Below are 19509 nucleotides of genomic sequence, written 5' to 3'. Positions count from 1 at the left end.
ATGACAAACATAATACTGCTTATTAGTTGGTATTTTTTGATGAAATAGTTCTTTCTGTAGAGAACAGTATTGATACATGGACATTTTAAATATCTTACAGACCTGCTAGCGCAAATAGAAGCCTACCAGACATTCCTGTTGACTCGGATAGGTCACAGGTGGAGAGCAGATTGCCTCTTTGGGAGCAAGAACCAAATGGTGATACGAGTTCGGAGCTTTATGCTACAGTTGGAGAAAATAAGAATGTGACCCACCCACTCTGTGAGTAATTTTCAGTTTGCTATTTGGAAGCTCAAGTCTCTTTGATCTAACAGAAAAGCAACTAAGTTGATGTTTGTTTATGTATTCTTATGTTCCTTAACTTATCTATTTTAAATAATGAAATGAGTTAATATTTATGGAGATTATTTAAACAGTAATTATCTGTCCTTCATAATAATTGGAATATTTTTAGTACTAATAAATCATGATATTTTCCAGTAGCTCGACCACTGCCACAAAATGATGCACCTACCACTTCACAGCAAGAAACCTTAGCAGAAACTGCAGAGAGAAACCTGCAGCCAGCAGACTCATTTCCATCCTATGCAACTGTGAAGTCGGAGCATCCTTATGACAAGTTGAAGTCAAGTATGTTCACTAATATGAGCTTAATTATATGATTGGTGGTTTACATACTCTCATTGTATGTAGATGCGATGGAGAGAAAAATAGTAACCTATGTATATAATATTGTTCAGGAGCTGAGTAGTCAATAAACACAGAAACAAGACAGAAAAAAATGCAACTTTCAGACAATAATATCCTTTTTTCTATTTTTTTTTTTTTTTGGGGGGGGGGGGGGAGAGAGAGAACTAGCTATCTGCATGGTTGTGGCTGATTCCATTGTATTGGTGCTGCCATTTGACTAGAATGAAGTGCCTTGTCAGGTGAAGAGGGTGAGAGGACACAAAGGAGGCAGGGACGGGGAGGAAGGGTGATAGAGACGTGTGGCTGTTAGCGGACAGGGAGAAGCAACAAGGGGATGGGATAGTAATGTGTCACCTGTGAGATTGTGTGTGGGGCACAATGAAGTGACTAACTAGATTGGAAGGGATCAGGACTGAGGAAGAGGGACATTGTGAGGAGCAGAGAGTGGGTGTATTAAGATGCACATGGAGGGGAATGGAGGTGTGGGTGGGACACAAGTTAGTGGAGAGCTGATGAATGACATTTTGTGAAGACTAAGTAATGTTTCAAATCTTTTTACATGGCTCTTGACTGCTCAGTGCCTCAGTTATATGGTGAGTTGTTATGTCTATTCCTTCCATTCTTTGTATTCCACTTGAACGTTCCATTAGCCTGTGCTTATTTGTAAAACCTTGTAATTTCACTGTAGAATTCAGAGCTTTTGTTGATGCAAGACTGTAATGAATGAAAATTATTGGCAACACTTTAATACTCATGCAGTTTTCTTTCAGAGCAGAGTATTGTCCTTTTTCTCAAGTACCATGGTTTTTCATACATAAAGTCAATTCACAGAGTGCATATACATACAAGGTTGATCTGAAAAGTTCGGTGAATGGTCTCAGAAAATAAAAGAAGTAACCACTTCTTGAAGGATTGTCCGAAGTGTTGTGGTCATGTGTAGCAGGATATCTGCAACGTCTGCATGCTCAACTTCCTCACGCAAGTCGAGGTGACCGTTGTTAGACACCCTCCTTCCAGATTTGGTGCCGGCAGACTTTTTTGTGCCCGTGCCTTAAATTAGCCATGAAAGGCTTATGGTTCAAGTGATTCCACAAGAAGCATTTAATGATATTTTCCAGAGCTTTACAACTGAAGTCAGAAGTGCATTGTAGATAATAGTGATTATTTTGAAAGCCAGTAATGCTATTTAATTTGTAACTCCTGTTTTCTTTATTTTCTGAGGTCATTAATTGACCTTTTCAGTGCATTTTGTATATAGTTTTAAGTTGTTTGCATTTTTTTCAAAGTGTGTCTTAGGAAAATTATCAGCTTTTTAATTCCTCGTATGTAGTTTTTGACAGAGACTACTAATGTATATTCCACAATTATTTGTTCTAGATGAACATCCTTATGCTCAAGTTGGATCCTCTGTTCAAAATACATCAGGACGTGCAGTGGAATTAAGGCATGAGGAGCATGTGAGGTACAGCAATATTAATTTTTGTAGGGTATATATTAAGCTACTCTCAAAACCACAAAACAAAGTCGTATAACAAAGGTGTAATTGTCTATTCTGTATCAAAATACATTCTTTCATTAATTTATTATAGATTTGCAGGCAATTGTTCTATTGTCCCTTTGTTTCATTTAATTCACAAATCACTTATCAGCTTCCACTTTTGCATAAAAGAATGGGAAAGCTGGGGGCATGGAAGCCATGGCAGCACAGAAGAAGGTGAAGTGACCTGTTTGCTAAACATTTTTGTCCAAAAGTTTAAGTGTCATGAGATACTGATTTATTTGTGTACACTGAGATTTTTTTAACATGGTGTGATATTCGCTGCCATTATTTAATTATATAAATGGATTTTGTGTATTATGATGCCTCAAAAGTAAGACCACAAATCTGTGGGTTTAGTGTTCAATTCCCAGTTGTCCTTAGGTTTTGTTCCGAGATTGAAGATGATTTATTTCTTGCACTGCTGTATGTATGTGAATTATGAAAATGTACTCATGCTTTGGATTCCCTTTCCCACTGGAGATTCTCTATAATCAGATGATGTACTCTCTAAGTTAGGAGGAGGTAAGATAATTCCCCGAGGCCATTCTTTGTATAGCCTGTTTTGTTCAAACCAATAATCAAATTGTTCGCTGGTATTTAGCATCAACCTGATACTGTGGGTATTATGAAACGGAGTATCTGTTTTTACTCAGAAAAAAAAACCACACACACACACACACACACACACACACACACACAAAACGATCTTGTATATTAACATAAGAAAATATATATTTAAAGTTCTTACCACTTTCATTTTGCATTAGTAATTTCCAATAATTTAGCAATGTTTTTATGCTGTATATCATTCTCTTTCAATGTTAAGTAATTGCATCACTAATGTGAAAGTGGCATTACAGTGTTTGTGTAGCCACAGTAATTACAGAAGTGCAGAAAATTGATCCAAGACTTCAACTTTATTATCTAGAAATGCTTCATCAGTACCTCCAGCACAAATAGAGTGTGAACCAATTCCACCTCCTCGGACTCGACGAGCTGTCTCATTGAATCCTCCACCAGTGGAGCAAGCTTCTCATGAGATTCCAGCTGCTCCAGCAATAATGGGCCATATTCATGCCAATCAAGATCTTCCTTACATGACGCCACCCATGCCTGGATTCAGTGGAGATTCACAGGATTCCAGTAAGTGACTATGAATTGTATTGATTTGTTTTGTATTTTGTGTCCTTTGCTTTCAGTAATACATCAAGAGCTAAACATGGCCAGAGAAGACAGATATCCCACACATTTGATTCCTGTGTTCAGTCTCTATCACATCAGATCAGTAACTTCAGACCTAGACTGTCATCTAACAAAAGAAATATGAGGTGGAATCCAAAATTTTTGGGACTGGTGCTGCCATCTGGAAAGTAGGAGTAGTAGATCTTTGCACTGCTTGGTGGTGAGAGCTGCATATCTGATGAGTCAGTGTGCTGAGTGGCATTCAGCTTGGAGGACATGTTGCGCGTCCACAGTAATTTCCATAATAATCTGTGTTTGGTGTGTGGAAATTTTACGATGGATCCGTGAACAGAACAGTGTGTGTGTATCAAATTCTTGCAATGATTCAACAAGTGTTTGGGGGACAGAGCATGAGCCGTACGCATGTGTTTGAGTGGCATGCTTGGTTCAGGACTGGCCGTACAGATGTCGAAGGTGATGCTCACGCTGGAAGGCCCGTTAGCCGCACAATGTCAGAGATTGTTGTCAAACTTCAACAGTTGGTTCGTGCGGATCGACATCGAACCATTTGAGACCTTGCGGATGAAGTGGGTATAGGTTATGGGACATGCCAACAAATTGGGCATGAATCGTTATAATGTTAAAATTGTTGTGGATTCTATTGTACACAGACTGTCGTGTGTAGCTATGTTACAGCTATCAAATTCTAAATGGTGGCCTCACTTCTTCATTGTATTGAGCATTGCAGTAGTGTCCATTGTGACGGAGAAGAGTGGCCATTTAGTATTTGACAGCTTTGTCATGTACACATTGCAACCTGTGCGCCACAGAGATCTATGTCAATTTTTACATCATAAAGGTTTCATACTTGACAAACACATTGTTTGATATAGACTTACAACATATATGCCACAGATGATGGGCTGTATGCCCAAATACCGATCTGGCAATCGCTGGAGATCTGGCTTCACAAACTGACTTGTGAAGAACAGTACACAGATTATGTATACACTGCTTGGCAATTGTTAAGGAACAACTGAAACTTGCTAAGAAACAGCTGCCAATTGGTACAGAACACCTGACCAATGATGATAAAAGGAAATGTAGAGGGTGGGATGTGTTAACTGCAACGAAGTCTGTGCACAAATGCTCTGTATGCATTCGATAGTTTATGAAGTTCAGGGTCTGTCGAAGATGGTTGTGTAACTGATATAGTGTGACATTTGCTTTGGTATGACATGTCTGCAAGACATCATTTGAATGCTTACAATTGTTTAGGAGCAGCTGGGTAGCTCGAAGCCAGTCAAAGTGTGTCCAAAAGTGTCGTCCTGTGATTAAAAATGGCCGCTGAAGGTGGAAACACTATGTGAAAGCATGCCAGTGGTCATAGATAGATTACAGAACCACAAGAGGATCAATACGTAAACCTAGTGGCAAAAAGGAACAGACAACTGACTCCTGGGTAGACCACTGCAGACCTTGCAACCACTGCTGGTAAATTTGTCTTTGCCACATCCATCTCACGCTGATTAAATTGGGCTGTTTTGCGTGCTCAGAAGCCTGTTAAATTCATCCCACTTCAACCAAGCCGTTATGGAGAAAGAGTTCAGTGGTACAGGGAATCTTTTAGTTGGGGGTCAGCCATAGTGGTCCACAGTGAAGTTCTCCAACAAATCCTGCTTAACTGTGCCAAGTGATTCTGGCCACCAAGTAGTGTGGGGAGAGAGGGCAACATGTTACACACCACAGAATGTTCATAAATGTCATCAACATGGCCTAGGCGTTATGGTTTGGGCAGGCATTATGCACAATGGCCGAACACAGAGCTGCATAAATTTGTACAGCACAGCAGTATTGCAGGGAGATTATTCTGGATCATGTCTGTATGTTTATCGTGTGGTTGGTCCCAACTTTCTGTTCATGGATGACGGTGCCCACCCACACAGGACTGCTGAGATGTTGAACACGCTGGAGAGTGGAGTTATTGAATGTATGGAATGGCCAGCATTCTCCCCAGACCTAAACTCTGAAGAGCGAGCATGGAATGTTCTTGGCAGATATATTTCTCAATGAAAACCCCCTCCAAAACCTCTGCAAGAATTGAAAACTGCCTGTAGAGAAGAGTGGGACAATATCCCCCATGGACTCTGGACAGTTTAGTAGCCAGCATAAATAATTTGTGTAAAATGTGCTTTAGTGCCTGAGGAGGGGGATATTCCTTACTGAGAGTCTGATATCAACTTTTATGTTGGAAGACTGACCTGTGTCAAACATAAACGTTATTTATATCCGTTAGCCTATATCCCATTGCTTACCATTTTTGGGTATAAATACACTTCTCCACCTCTATTATGTATGTACTGCGTGTCATCTCATCCATCATTGTTTGTGATTACTCCTGTCCAACAATGCCTCTGTTAACTATGTAAGAAGTAGTAGTAATAATAATAGTAGTAGTTTTTGCTGTTGTAATAATAATAATAATAATAATAATAATAATAATGTGGCATCAGAATAAAGTTGACATTATACCAATTATACTATCAACTACAGGAGTCATACCACACAATATCCACCAGTACATCAATGCAATACAGCTACATCCAAATGTATATATACAACTACAGAAATCTGTAATTATTGATACATGTTCAATTACCTGAAAGTTCCTAAATGCAATGTAACATATACCGTACAGTTAAAAGGAAGTCACGCTTGATCAAGGTCTGCGTCACTTTCTATTTTTAACCAGACATAATGTCTGAGAAAGGAAAGAAATATAATAATAATAATAATAATAATAATAATAATAATAATAATAAACCCCGTGGAGGCCCAGGAAAATAATAGGCCTCCGGGATGTTCTGCCAGTTGTAAAAGGTGACGAAAAGAACAAACCACTAATAGGGCTAACCCCCCTTTTAGTGTGATTAGTTGGTTCAGGACAGAACTAATGTAGCCTCGGACAAGCGCTGTCATGGTCGGGGATGACACTTGAACCCTATGCCCATTCACAATGGTAATGACACTGCTAACCACACGGAAAATGATTTAAATCCAAATAGAGGTGTTTTGCAGGATATGCTTCCCGCAACCACTCTAGAAGAAAAACAAAGACAGAGGGTGAGATGGTCAGATGAAGTAACCGACACCTCATATTCTGTTATTACCAAGCAACAAGCTTAGGAACCAACACAACTGGATACAGATCACAAGTATACACAACATTTATTACCAGATACCCAGAATTAAAATTTTTAACAGAACAATGACTAGCTGATCAGATCCATGTTGTTGTTGTGGTCTTAAGTCCTGAGACTGGTTTGATGCAGCTCTCCATGCTACTCTATCCTGTGCAAGCTTCTTCATCTCCCAGTACCTACTGCAACCTACATCCTTCTGAATCTGTTTAGTGTATTCATCTCTTGGTCTCCCTCTACGATTTTTACTCTCCACGCTGCCCTCCAATACTAAATTGGTGATCCCTTGATGCCTCAGAACATGTCCTACCAACCGATCCCTTCTTCTGGTCAAGTTGTGCCACAAACTTCTCTTCTCCCCAATCCTATTCAATACTTCCTCGTTAGTTATGTGATCTACCCATCTAATCTTCAGCATTCTTCTGTAGCACCACATTTCAAAAGCTTCTATTCTCTTCTTGTCTAAACTATTTATCGTCCGTGTTTCACTTCCATACATGGTTACACTCCGTACAAATACTTTCAGAAATGACTTCTGACACTTATATCTATACTCGATGTTAGCAAATTTCTCTTCTTTAGAAACGCTTTCCTTGCCATTGCCAGTCTACATTTTATATCTTCTCTACTTCGACCATCATCAGATATTTTACTCCCCAAATAGCAAAACTCCTTTACTACTTTAAGTGTCTCATTTCCTAATCTAATTCCCTCAGCATCACCCGACTTAATTCGACTACATTCCATTATCCTCGTTTTGGTTTTGTTGATGTTCATCATATATCCTCCTTTCAAGACCCTATCCATTCCGTTCACCTGCTCTTCCAAGTCCTTTGCTGTCTCTGACAGAATTACAATGTCATCGCGAACCTCAAAGATTTTATTTCTTCTCCATGGATTTTAACACCTACTCCGAATTTTTCTTTTGTTTCCTTCACTGCTTGCTCAATATACAGATTGAATAACTTCGGGGAGGGACTACAACCCTGTCTCACTCCCTTCCCAACCACTGCTTCCCTTTCATGCCCCTCGACTCTCATAACTGCCATCTGCTTTCTGTACAAATTGTAAATAGCCTTTCACTCCTTGTATTTTACCTCTGCCACCTTCAGAATTTGAAAGAGAGTATTCCAGTCAACATTGTCAAAAGCTTTCTCTAAGTCTACAAATGCTAGAAACGTAGGTTTGCCCTTCCTTAATCTAGCTTCTAAGATAAGTCGTAGCGTCAGTATTGCCTCACATGTTCCAACATTTCTACGGAATCCAAACTGATCTTCCCCAAGGTCGCCTTCTACTAGATTTTCCATTCGTCTGTAAAGAATTCGCGTTAGTATTTTGCAGCTGTGACTTATTAAACTGATAGTTCGGTAATTTTCACATGTGTCAACACCTGTTTTCTTTGGGATTGGAATTATTATATTCTTCTTGAAGTCTGAGGGTATTTCGCCTGTTTCATACATCTTGCTCACCAGATGGTAGAGTTTTGTCAGGACTGGCTCTCCCAAGGACGTCAGTAGTTCCAATGGAATGTTGTCTTCTCCGGGGGCCTTGTTTCGACTCAGGTCTTTCAGTGCTCTGTCAAACTCTTCACTCAGTATCATATCTCCCATTTCATCTTCATCTACATCTTCTTCCATTTCCGTAATATTGTCCTCAAGAACATCGCCCCTGGATAGACCCTCTATATACTCCTTCCACCTTTCTGCTTTCCCTTCTTTGCTTAGAACTGGGTTTCCATCTGAGCTCTTGATGTTCATACAAGTGGTTCTCTTATCTCCAAAGGTCTCTCTAATTTTCCTGTAGGCAGTATCTATCTTACCCCTAGTGAGATAAGCCTCTACATCCTTACATTTTTCCTCTAGCCATCCCTGCTTAGCCATTTTGCACTTCCTGTCGATCTCATTTTTGAGACGTTTGTATTCCTTTTTGCCTGCTTCATTTACTGCATTTTTATATTTTCTCCTTTCATCAATTAAATTGAATATTTCTTCTGTTACAAAAGGATTTCTACTAGCCCTCATCTTTTTACCTACTTGATCCTCTGCTGCCTTCACTACTTCATCCCTCAAAGCTACCCATTCTTCTTCTACTGTATTTCTCTCTGTCCCCAATTCCTGTCAATTGTTCCCTTATGCTCTCCCTGAAACTCTGTACAACCTCTGGTTCTTTCAGTTTATCCAGATCCATATAATAATCAAAAATAACAGGATACCCCAGTCAGAATTAGAAAACATCAAACAACAAGTACAACAAATACTGGAACAAAAAATGTGCAATCAGAAGAAGAAGAAAATACACTAATGGACTCAAACATTCCAGAGCAAACAAACAAAGAACAATACGCATCAATGAAACAATCAGAGGAAAACAAAATTGTAAGACACCCACCAGAACAAACACAAATAGAACACGAAGTGACACACGTGTTAGGTATAGAACAACATTTTCAGCGGACATATATACAATACAAAGACACAAATACAGACATTAGACCATTCTTGCATAGACCACTAAATAACCCACAAGTCGAAACAACAATGACAACTATCAACACAATCATACACAACAAAATAAATGAAAATACAACTATGGAAGAGTTACAACTACTGGTTTATATAGGAGCACTCACTACACTGAATATACACACTAGGCAGAGATCAGAACCAACCAACACACAGAAGAAACCCACAAAACCAGCATGGCAACACAGGCTACGGATCAGAATAGAAAAACTGAGAAAAGACGTCGGACAGCTACCACAATTTATAAGAAATGAAATATCAGACAAAAAACTAAAAAGGTTAGGTAAAATCTCACAACAAGAAGCGATAGAGCATTTAGATGAAACGAAGCAGAAATTACAAGCTTTGGCCAAATGACAGAAGATACAAAAAAAGTGAAAATAGAAGGAAACAAAACCAAACATTCAACACAAACCAAAAGAAATTTTACCAGACAATAGATAACACACACATTAAAATAGACAATCCACCAAACATAACAGGGATGGAACACTTCTGGAGCAACATATGGTCAAACCCGGCACAACATAACAGGCATGCACAGTGGATACAAGCAGAAACAGACACATACAAGATGATACCACAAATGCCTGAAGTGATAATTTTGCAAGATGAAGTCACCCGAGCAATTAATTCTACACACAATTGGAAAGCTCCTGGAAAAGATAAAATAGCAAATTTCTGGCTAAAGAAGTTCACCTCAACACATTTACATCTAACTAAATTATTTAAGTTACATTGCAGACCCATACACAGTCCCTGATACACTTACACAAGGAATAACTTATCTGAAACCTAAAGATCAAGCAGACACAGCAAACCCAGCAAAATATCGCTCCACAACGTGCCTACCAACAATATACAAAATATTAACCTCAGTCATTACACAGAAATTAATGACACATACAACACAGAACAAAATTATAAATGAAGAACAAAAAGGCTGCTGCAAAGGAGCATGAGGATGTAAAGAGCAACTGATAATAGATACAGAGGTGACATATCAAGCTAAAACTAAACAAAGGTCGCTACACTACGCATACATTGGTTACCAAAAGCTTTTGATAGTGTACCCCACTCATGGTTACTACAGATATTGGAAATATACAAAGTAGATCCTAAATTAATACAGTTCCTAAACATAGTAATGAAAAATTGGAAAACCACACTTAATATCCTAACAAATTCAAATAATATCACATCACAGCCAATACAGATTAAGTGTGGAATATCCAAGGAGACTCATTAAGTCCTTTCTGGTTCTGCCTTGCTCTGAACCCACTATCCAACATGCTAAATAATACAAATTATGGATGATATAAAACTACTGGCAGCAACAAATAAACAAATCATCCAATTACTAAAGATAACAGAAGTATTCAGCAATGATATAAATATGGCTTTTGGAACAGACAAATGTAAGAAAAATAGCATAGTCAAGGGAAAACACACTAAACAAGAAGATTACATATTGGATAACCACAGCGACTGCATAGAAGTGATGGAAAAAACAGATGCCTATAAATATCTAGGATACAGACAAAAAATAGGAATAGATAATACAAATATTAAAGAAGAACTAAAAGAAAAATGTAGACAAAGACTAACAAAAATACTGAAAACAGAATTGACAGCAAGAAACAAGACAAAAGCTATAAATACTTATTCTATACCAATAGTGACCTACTCGTTTGGAGTAGTGAAATGGAGTAACACAGACCTAGAAGCACTCAATACACTTACATGATCACAATGCCACAAATATAGAATACATCACGTACATTCAGCAACAGAAAGATTCACATTAAGCAGAAAGGAAGGAGGAAGGGGATTTATCGACATAAAAAACCTACATTATGGACAGGTAGACAGTTTAAGTAAATTGTTTATAGAACAAGCAGAAACTAGCAAAATACACAAAGCAATCACTCATATAAATACACTGGCTACACCACTGCAATTTCATAACCACTTCTACAACCCTTTAGATCGCATAACATCAACAGATATGAAGAAAGTAAATTGGAAAAAGAAAACACTACATGGCAACCACCCATATCATCTAACACAGCCACACATCGATCAAAACGCATCCAACACATGGCTAAGAAAAGGCAATATATACAGACGGAAGGATTCATGATTGCAGTACAGGATCAAACAATAAACACCAGATATTACAGCAAGCATATTATTAAAGATCCCAATACCACAACAGATAAATGCAGACTTTGCAAACAACAAATAGAAACAGTAGTTCACATCACAAGCGGATGTACAATACTAGCAAATACAGAATACCCCAGAAGACATGACAATGTAGCAAAAATAATACATCAACAACTTGCCATACAACATAAACTTATAAAACAACATGTTCCCACATACAAGTATGCACCACAAAATGTACTGGAGAATGATGAATACAAATTATACTGGAACAGAACCATTGTAACAGATAAAACAACACCACATAACAAACCTGACATCATACTCACCAATAAAAAGAAGAAATTAACACAATTAATAGAAATATCCATACCCAATACAACAAGTATACAGAAGAAAACAGAAGAAAAAATTGAAAAATACATCCAACTGGCTGAGGAAGTCAAAGACATGTGGCATCAGGATTAAGTTGACATCATACCAATTATACTATCAACTACAGGAGTCATACCACACAATATCCACCAGTACATCAACACAATACAGCTACATCCTAACTTATATATACAACTACAGAAATCTGTAATTATTGATACATGGTCAATTACCCGAAAGTTCCTAATTGCCATGTAAAATATACCATACAGTTAAAAGGAAGTCACGCTTGATCAAGGTCCGCGTCACTTTCCATTTTTAACCAGACATAATGTCTGAGACAGCAAAGAGAAATAATAATAATAATAATAATAATAATAATAATCTGTTGCTTTCAAATGACTGATAATTAACAGGTAATGAGATAGGTGGTGACCAGCCCCTATTTTTTAGGAACCTTCTTGGAATTTGTGTGAAGTAATTTAGGAAAACACATATTAGATTGGCTGGTGAACTAACAATCTTATGTCTTTATTTTATTAAAAGTATATCCTCAGGTCAGTTCATTGTAGTAACTCACACAACGCAATCACAGCTACGTGGACCTCTGGTAATATGGTAAGGAAAGAGGGGGATTTTCAAAGGGCAAAGCAAACTGACAGTTGACAATGTATGCTGCATAGTAAAACATGCTTTGCAAACAATAGATAAGGCTGTGTTGCCCACTTAACACATTAATTCTGTTTTGTGTTCATTGAACAGAATGGGCATCCAGAAGAAAACTGCAGTGACTGCACCAGCACACTTTATATAAATGCAAAAAACTTCTTACTTCCTTTGTACAGCAGTCATTCAAAATTGTGTTAACCAGAAGACTGTACTTCTGACTGCTCTGAAATATTTGGCTTTTCTTTAACTAGTTATAACCAAAAATCATTTGGATTCATTGAGTTTAGCTTTTGTTGAGATGGATGTGCAAATGTAATCATAACAGTAAAGACACAACGTAGTACTGGTACAAAGGAGAAAAGAAAACAGTTTAATGACTACATTTGACTGTTGCAAAGAGTGTGTGACATTAAATAAAAGTAGTTAAAAGTCACAAGTTTACAAGCCCTGCCCTGTCCCGTCTAAATTACATTGGCATCTAATCCTCTGAATGAATTTCAAAGTGTGAGTCCTTTGCATTGTTCACAGCTGTTTTACAATCAGTTATATTCTTGTAAAAAGCAAGATTTTTGGTATCTACCCAAGTTTACCTGAAATGCTTTTGGAGGAGAACATGAATGTCTCTCATCTTTGCTTCCTTGAAGGCTCTTCTAAATCACATAATATTTGGTTCCATGGATGAATAGGCTTTGTCTCATCTGCATATCCCTTCACCTTCAACAGTGTCCATTCTGTAGGCCACTTCACCTCTTAATAGTGCATTTCCACATTTACATCTGACGATCACAATCTGTTTTACATGGGCAAATCTGAAGTATCACTGACCGGGTGGCTTAATAAGCTCAGCAGCTGCAGCTTTCCATCACCAGTTCTTGACATCTATTCCTATTGGTAAAACTGTTCAACACTTGAGTACAAGATGCCCAATACCCAAGAAGCACCCTCCCAAGTGCATGAACTGTGGTGGCCCATTTTACACACTGGGAATTCGGCTATGCACCAGCACAATGCAAAAGTGCTTCCCCAGATCCAGGTACTATACACAGCCAAATGCTTCGCCACCTTAGTGACTGTAAGTAGACAAAGTATCATGGTAATGAAACTTCCTGCCTGATTAAAACTGTGCGCCAGTCAGGGACGAAACTGTGTGTTGGACCGGGACTTGAACCTGAGACCTTCGCCTTTTTTCACAGGCAAGTGTTCCACTGAATGAGCTACACAAGTGCCCTCACAGCTTTACTTCTGTCAGTACCTCATCTCCTACCTTCCAAACTTCACAGAAGTTCTCCTTCATAAATTGCAAGACTAATGGTTCTGGAATAAAGAGAAATGGAGACAGGGCATAGCACAGCCTGAAGTTTTCACTCTGCAGCAGAATGTGCACTGGTATGAAACTTCACGGCAGATTAAAACTGTGTGCCAGACTGTGACTTGAACCTGGGACCTTTGCATTTTATAGGCACATGCTCTATCAGCTGAGCTACTTGGCATTGCCAGGAAGTTTCATATTAGCACACACTCCATTGCAGAGTGAAACATTCACTCTGGAAACTTCTCCCAGGCTGTGGCAAAACCATGAGTCCACAGTTCCTTTCTTCCAGGAGTGCTAATCCCACCTGTGAAGTTTGGAAGATAGGAGATGGGTAGCAATATGGAGAGCTCTATACGACTCCCTCAGTACTTGAAAGACAATTGAAAACTACTCTCTGACTCATCCTTTAGTCTCTTGTGCAGCTGGCTCATCACAATATGCCAGTCACTACTCTTGATGAACTGTGGTATCGTGTTGAAGCTGCATGGGCAGCTAGCTGTATCTGTACACGCCATCCAAGCTCTGTTTGATTCAATGCCCAGGTGTATCAAGGCCATTATTATGGCCAGAGGTGGTTGTTCTGGGTACTGATTTTTCAGGATCTATGCACCCAAACTGTGTGAAAATGTAATCACATGTCAGTTCTAGTATAATATATTTGTCCAATGAATACTTGTTTATCATCAGCAATTTTAATGGCCAGTAGTGTACCACTTCACAATTAAGGTATTGCTGTGGTATTTCTCTCTCTGCCAAGCCATGGGACTTCCGGGAAATGATCATGCTCATACATTATCTATCGAAGGCTCCACAGAGGAGTTGCTGACATAAGGGTGCATTTTACAAAAGTGGGAAGAAGAGTGGTTGGCGAAAATCCAACTTGGCAAACTTCAGAGTGGAGAATGTCACTTTGCCCCTTTCAAAGAGAAGCTGTGCTCCTATTTTTTATCTGTATTGTTTGTGCTTACCTTACACATGCACACTTACTAAGGCAAGAGAACCTGTCTTAGTGCTTCAGCAGAGTGACCCTGACAGTCCATCATGCTCTTATACATGTTCAGACTCATGTGATCTATAATGTAGATTACACCACAATGAGTCATCACTATTGATTCTAGCAGATGATGCAACAAATACAGCCTGCATCTTAACCTTCCTATGGTAAAGTGGACATTACAACTAACTTTGAAGACTCATTTTAGTAGTCCATTTATGCGGTGGAGTTGGAGAGTCCTTGTGGCCAGGGACAGTGGTTTGTGTGTGTGTGTGTGTGTGTGTGTGTGTGTGTGTGTGTGTGTGTGTGTGTGTTGTCTACTTTAGAAGAAGGTCGTTTAGCCTAAAGATCACATGTTTAGAAAACCTTTTTGTTGTGCCTTTCAGTAACTCCATGTCTCCTCTATATGGTGAATAGCAGTCTCTCTTCTTCGTAATGTTGTTATTATTTCAGCCTGGATTTTTTGCAGTTTAGACACTGCGATTGGATGATACCTTGCTTTTACGTTATGTCTTCACACCGACAATACCGAGGAGTGGTCTGCACCCCGTTGGTATCACAGAATGAGCTTGGAAGGAAAGGCCGCACTTGTCTCTGTACGGGCAGTTGGATACCTTGTGTGCCACATGGTTGTCTCCGTCAGACACACACAGTATTTGTAGGTAGTAATGGGTCCAAGCAGTACTCTGTTGATAGCCCCTGCCTCTTTATGGGACTAGCCGTAGTACTTCTTGCAATGACTTCCTTCCCTTATAGTGCTGTATCAGAATCCAGTGGGACTGCATGGTATTATAGTCAATTCAGAATTTAACTTATTGTTGCATATAATGTATATAGCATTCATTATGGGTGCTGACTGTGTTCAGTGGGCAGAGAGAATGCTGTGGGCTGCAGCACTGGTGTGGGCACGTCATGTGCATTTGCTTTGGTCAAAACGATATATTGGTAGTTTCTCTACCTTGTTGGATAATGGCCATGTGTTTGACTTTGAGTGAACTAGAGTGCTTTGGATTGTGGAACTGGATAATAAATAATGCCTTATCAATTAGGACCGGTGATGGCCACATGAACAGTGATGGAAAAGCTCTACATGAAACTTGTTATTGGTCATAATACAGGGTGTACCTAAAAGAATCATCCAATTTGGCACATCTATATTTCTGAAACTAATAAGCGTATACAATGAATTTTGTTTTTCAATGAATGGGAAACTCAAAGTTTTTATTCATACCTTTTTGTAGGTGTTCAATATGTCCCCCCTTGGGATACCAGCATATATCAATGCAGTATTCAGTTTGTTCCCCCACTCCAGCGAGCGTTTCCTGAACTACAACTTCCACAGTTGCTTTTATGTGATGTCTCGGTTCATTCATTGTTGTTGGTAATAGAGGCACATAAACAGAGTCTTTCATAAACCACCATAAGAAATAATCACATACAGCCTGGTCTGATGATCTTGGAGGCCAGTAATATAAGGCTGAATTATTTGGTCTAGTGTGACTGGTCCGTCATTCAGTAATCCATTGATGTAAAAATTTCCCCACTTTCAAATGCCAGTGTAGCGGTGCCCAATCCTGTTGGTAAATGAAGTCGTTTGAACCAGTCTCCAACCGTGGAAAAAGAAAGTTCTCAAGAATATCAAGATATGTGCTTCCTGTAACAGTATTCTTGGCAAAAAAAGGACCATACATCTTTTCCCATGAAACTGCACAAAACACATTAAAGTCTTGAGAGTCCCTCTCATGTTGTACAACTTCATGTGGTTGTTCCGTACCCCATATCCTCACATTATGATTGTTCACCTTTCCATTTAAATGGAATGTTGCCTCATCACTAAACACTAAGCATGGAAGAAAACTGTCATCCTCCATCTTGCCAAGAATGAATTTACAAATCTCCACATTTTGTTGCTTGTCACCCTCATGAACAGCTTGCAGTAGGTGAATTTTGTATGGTTTCGTGTCTAAACATCGACGCAGCACACGCCAGACAGACTTCTGGGGCATGTTGAGCTGCCAAGCTGCATGGTGAATGGATTTCTGTGAAATCCTTGTGAAACTATGGCAGATGCATTAAACTTGTGTGTCAAGACACTCGGGGATGGCCCGGTGATTTCCCTTTATACAAACAACCTGTTTCTCAGAATTGTTCATGCCATCATCTAATGCTCTATGCAGTAGAAGGATCCACACCATAACTAGTTCAAAAGTCATGCTGCACTGCACAAAACGTACAACACAAAATGCTTTCTGTTGCCTGACACCATTTTTACTAGAACTGAAGTGAGCGCACACTGCTGCTACCTAACGGGAAGCATGTAAAACTCGAGAGTTTGCTCTTTCCAACCGTACATTGTTCATGCACATACTTCAAATAACATAATAGTTATTTTCTTTTTTAATTGGACAATTCTTTTTGATACACTCTGTACATTGCGAGTACACCCAGCTGAGAGAAATCCCTATCAAGCACATGATTTTTTCAATATACTTGTGTTACTTCACAGGGTTGCTAAGATGCTGTTTAGTGTACATATTACCACTATGACTTTTGTCATTTAAGAGATCTTAAAAATCCCGTAATTTATGAACAGAAGTGTGTAAAAGGCGGTTTGATTTAATCTGCCAGTTAAAACCAGTGAAGATATTTGATCCATTATTTGTATCCTTTCATTTTTGCTATTATTAAGCCTTTATAGACACACTGAGTGCAGTACATTAATAATAGTTTATAGTTAAAAAACAACCGAGAGAAGTAGTTTCATGTCGCCACGTATCTTCGTTAATTTCTAGTTTAATTGTTCATATCTCTGATGGTTTTACATGATCTGATGTCCACAGCAAATTGTGTGTGTGTGTGTGTGTGTGTGTGTGTGTGTGTGTGTGTGTGTGTGTGTGTGATTTAATCTTAAATTTTCTTTAGTTACTTGGAACAGTTTCTTTGGCATCTGCTAGATGGTGGCTATTTCTTGTAATTATTTCGCCTTAGTTGTATCAAGAATAGTTATTTAGAATTATTTGTGATACCTGTTAAGTGCTCCCATGATAGCCGAATGTCATTGTAATATAATTGCAGCTCATTTTAATGTTGTAGATAAGACTAGTACATTGAATTTGTGAAGTAATTAGGAAATAAAATGGCTAATTCCAAATTGTGTATTCATGCAGTCTGCTAATAGTGTTGATTCAGCTTGTTTAATGAGACATTTCCACCATGAATGCAATGAACAGATAGCCAGTTACATGACTTAGATCTTGGCGGGATTTTAGTTGATAACTTTATTATTAAATAGTTGTTGGTTTCTAGAATGAAATTTTCACTCTACAGCAGAGTGTGCGCTGATATGAAATTTCCTGGCAGATTAAAACTGTGTGCCGGACCGAGACTCGTACTCAGGACCTTTGCCTTTCGCGGGCAAGTGCTCTACCGACTGAGCTACCCAATCACGACTCATGCCCCGTCCTCACAGCCCCCAGGCTGTAGCTAAGCCACGTCTCCGCAATATCCTTTCTTTCAGGAGTGCTAGTTCTGCAAGGTTCGCAGGAGAGCTTCTGTAAAGATTGAAAGGTAGGAGACGAGGTACTGGCAGAAGTAAAGCTGTGAGGACAGGGTGTGACTCGAGCTTGGGTAGCTCAGTCGGTAGAGCACTTGCCCGCGAAAGGCAAAGGTCCCAAGTTCGAGTCTCAGTCCGGCACCCAGTTTTAATCTGCCTGGAAGTTTCAGTTGTTGGTTTGTTTCTTATTTTTAAGTGGTGCTGAATTTCTTTTCATGTGTGTATGTGTGTGGGGCATATATTGTAGATGTTAATTTTTTGAATTCCAAAATGGAATTGGATAATTGTTAAGAGGTTTCTGGTTTTCATTATGAAGACTAATCGTTGATTGTGAAATATTTTTTTCAGAAGGCTACACAAGCATAAGTGTGCGTGAACCTCTAGCAAAAATCAAAGCTCAGACAAAGGCGGCAAATCAGCGCAGCAGGACACAGGAACTTGTGGACTCTCATTATGCCACTGTCTCTGATGATTCAGGTATATTCCATTTCATTACATGCGTGTTTCTGTTTTGAGACCTGATTATTTTATGTATGTTTTCTCTTTTGAGAAATGTATACACTGTATTAATACTTTCAGATGTATGGTGTGGTATGTATGCGAACTGATTGTCTCATTTACTGGTAGTGAAACAAATATATTTATAGTTTGCAGGTTACGGTCTTTAACTTGCTGTAGTATGGGGTGCATAAAAAAGAATCATCCGATTTAAAAAAATAATAACTGTTATGTTATGCGAGATATGTGCATGAACAACTTACTGTTCGAAAGAGCAAACTTTTAAGTCTTACATGCTTCCCACCAGGTAACAGCAGTGTGCATCCACTTCAGTTTAGTAAAAATGATGTCAGGCCAACCGAAAGCATTTTGTGTTGTACATTTTGCACAGTGGAGGTCAGTAATAACTGTTCAGTATGACTTTCGTACCAGGAATGGTGTGGGTCCTCCTACAGCACAGAGCAGTGGACAATGGCATGAACAATTCTGAGAAACAGGTTGTTTGTGTAAAGGTATATTGTTGGGACGGCCCTGAATGTCTCATGTAGAAGTTTAACGCATCCACCATAGTTCCACAAGGAGTCCGCAGAAATCTGTTCACTGTGTATTCGACAGCTCAGCATGTGCCCGATGTCCATGTGACATGTGTTGCATTGACATTCGCACATGAACAATAAAAAATTCGGCTAGTGCAAGCTTTTCACGAAGGTGACAAATGACAATGTCTGGAATTCTGTAATTTTGTTCTTCGCAAGATGGAGGACGATAGTTTTCTTCCATGCTTAATGTTTAGTGATGAGGCAAC

The 19509-nt window shown here is 39.0% G+C and overlaps 1 protein-coding gene across 4 annotated transcripts in view; it reads left to right on the top strand.

The window, feature by feature from the left end:
- The window catches only part of LOC124617518, a 112099-nt gene that overhangs the window by 27594 nt on the left and 64996 nt on the right, over positions 1-19509 (top strand). For 3 of the 4 annotated variants that reach the window (XM_047145274.1, XM_047145269.1, XM_047145273.1), the window contains 5 exons: positions 101-261; positions 481-630; positions 2068-2152; positions 3159-3373; positions 18555-18683. In XM_047145274.1, the coding sequence (XP_047001230.1) occupies positions 101-261; positions 481-630; positions 2068-2152; positions 3159-3373; positions 18555-18683 (740 nt within the window). The remainder of the gene's footprint in view (positions 1-100; positions 262-480; positions 631-2067; positions 2153-3158; positions 3374-18554; positions 18684-19509) is intronic. The other variant, XM_047145272.1, reaches the window with a different exon arrangement.

This window comes from Schistocerca americana, chromosome 1, assembly GCF_021461395.2.
Source record: "Schistocerca americana isolate TAMUIC-IGC-003095 chromosome 1, iqSchAmer2.1, whole genome shotgun sequence".
Classification (NCBI taxonomy): Eukaryota; Metazoa; Arthropoda; class Insecta; order Orthoptera; family Acrididae; genus Schistocerca; species Schistocerca americana.
The sequence above is the reverse complement of the archived record's forward strand: the minus strand, read 5'-3'. Positions and strand labels throughout refer to the sequence as shown.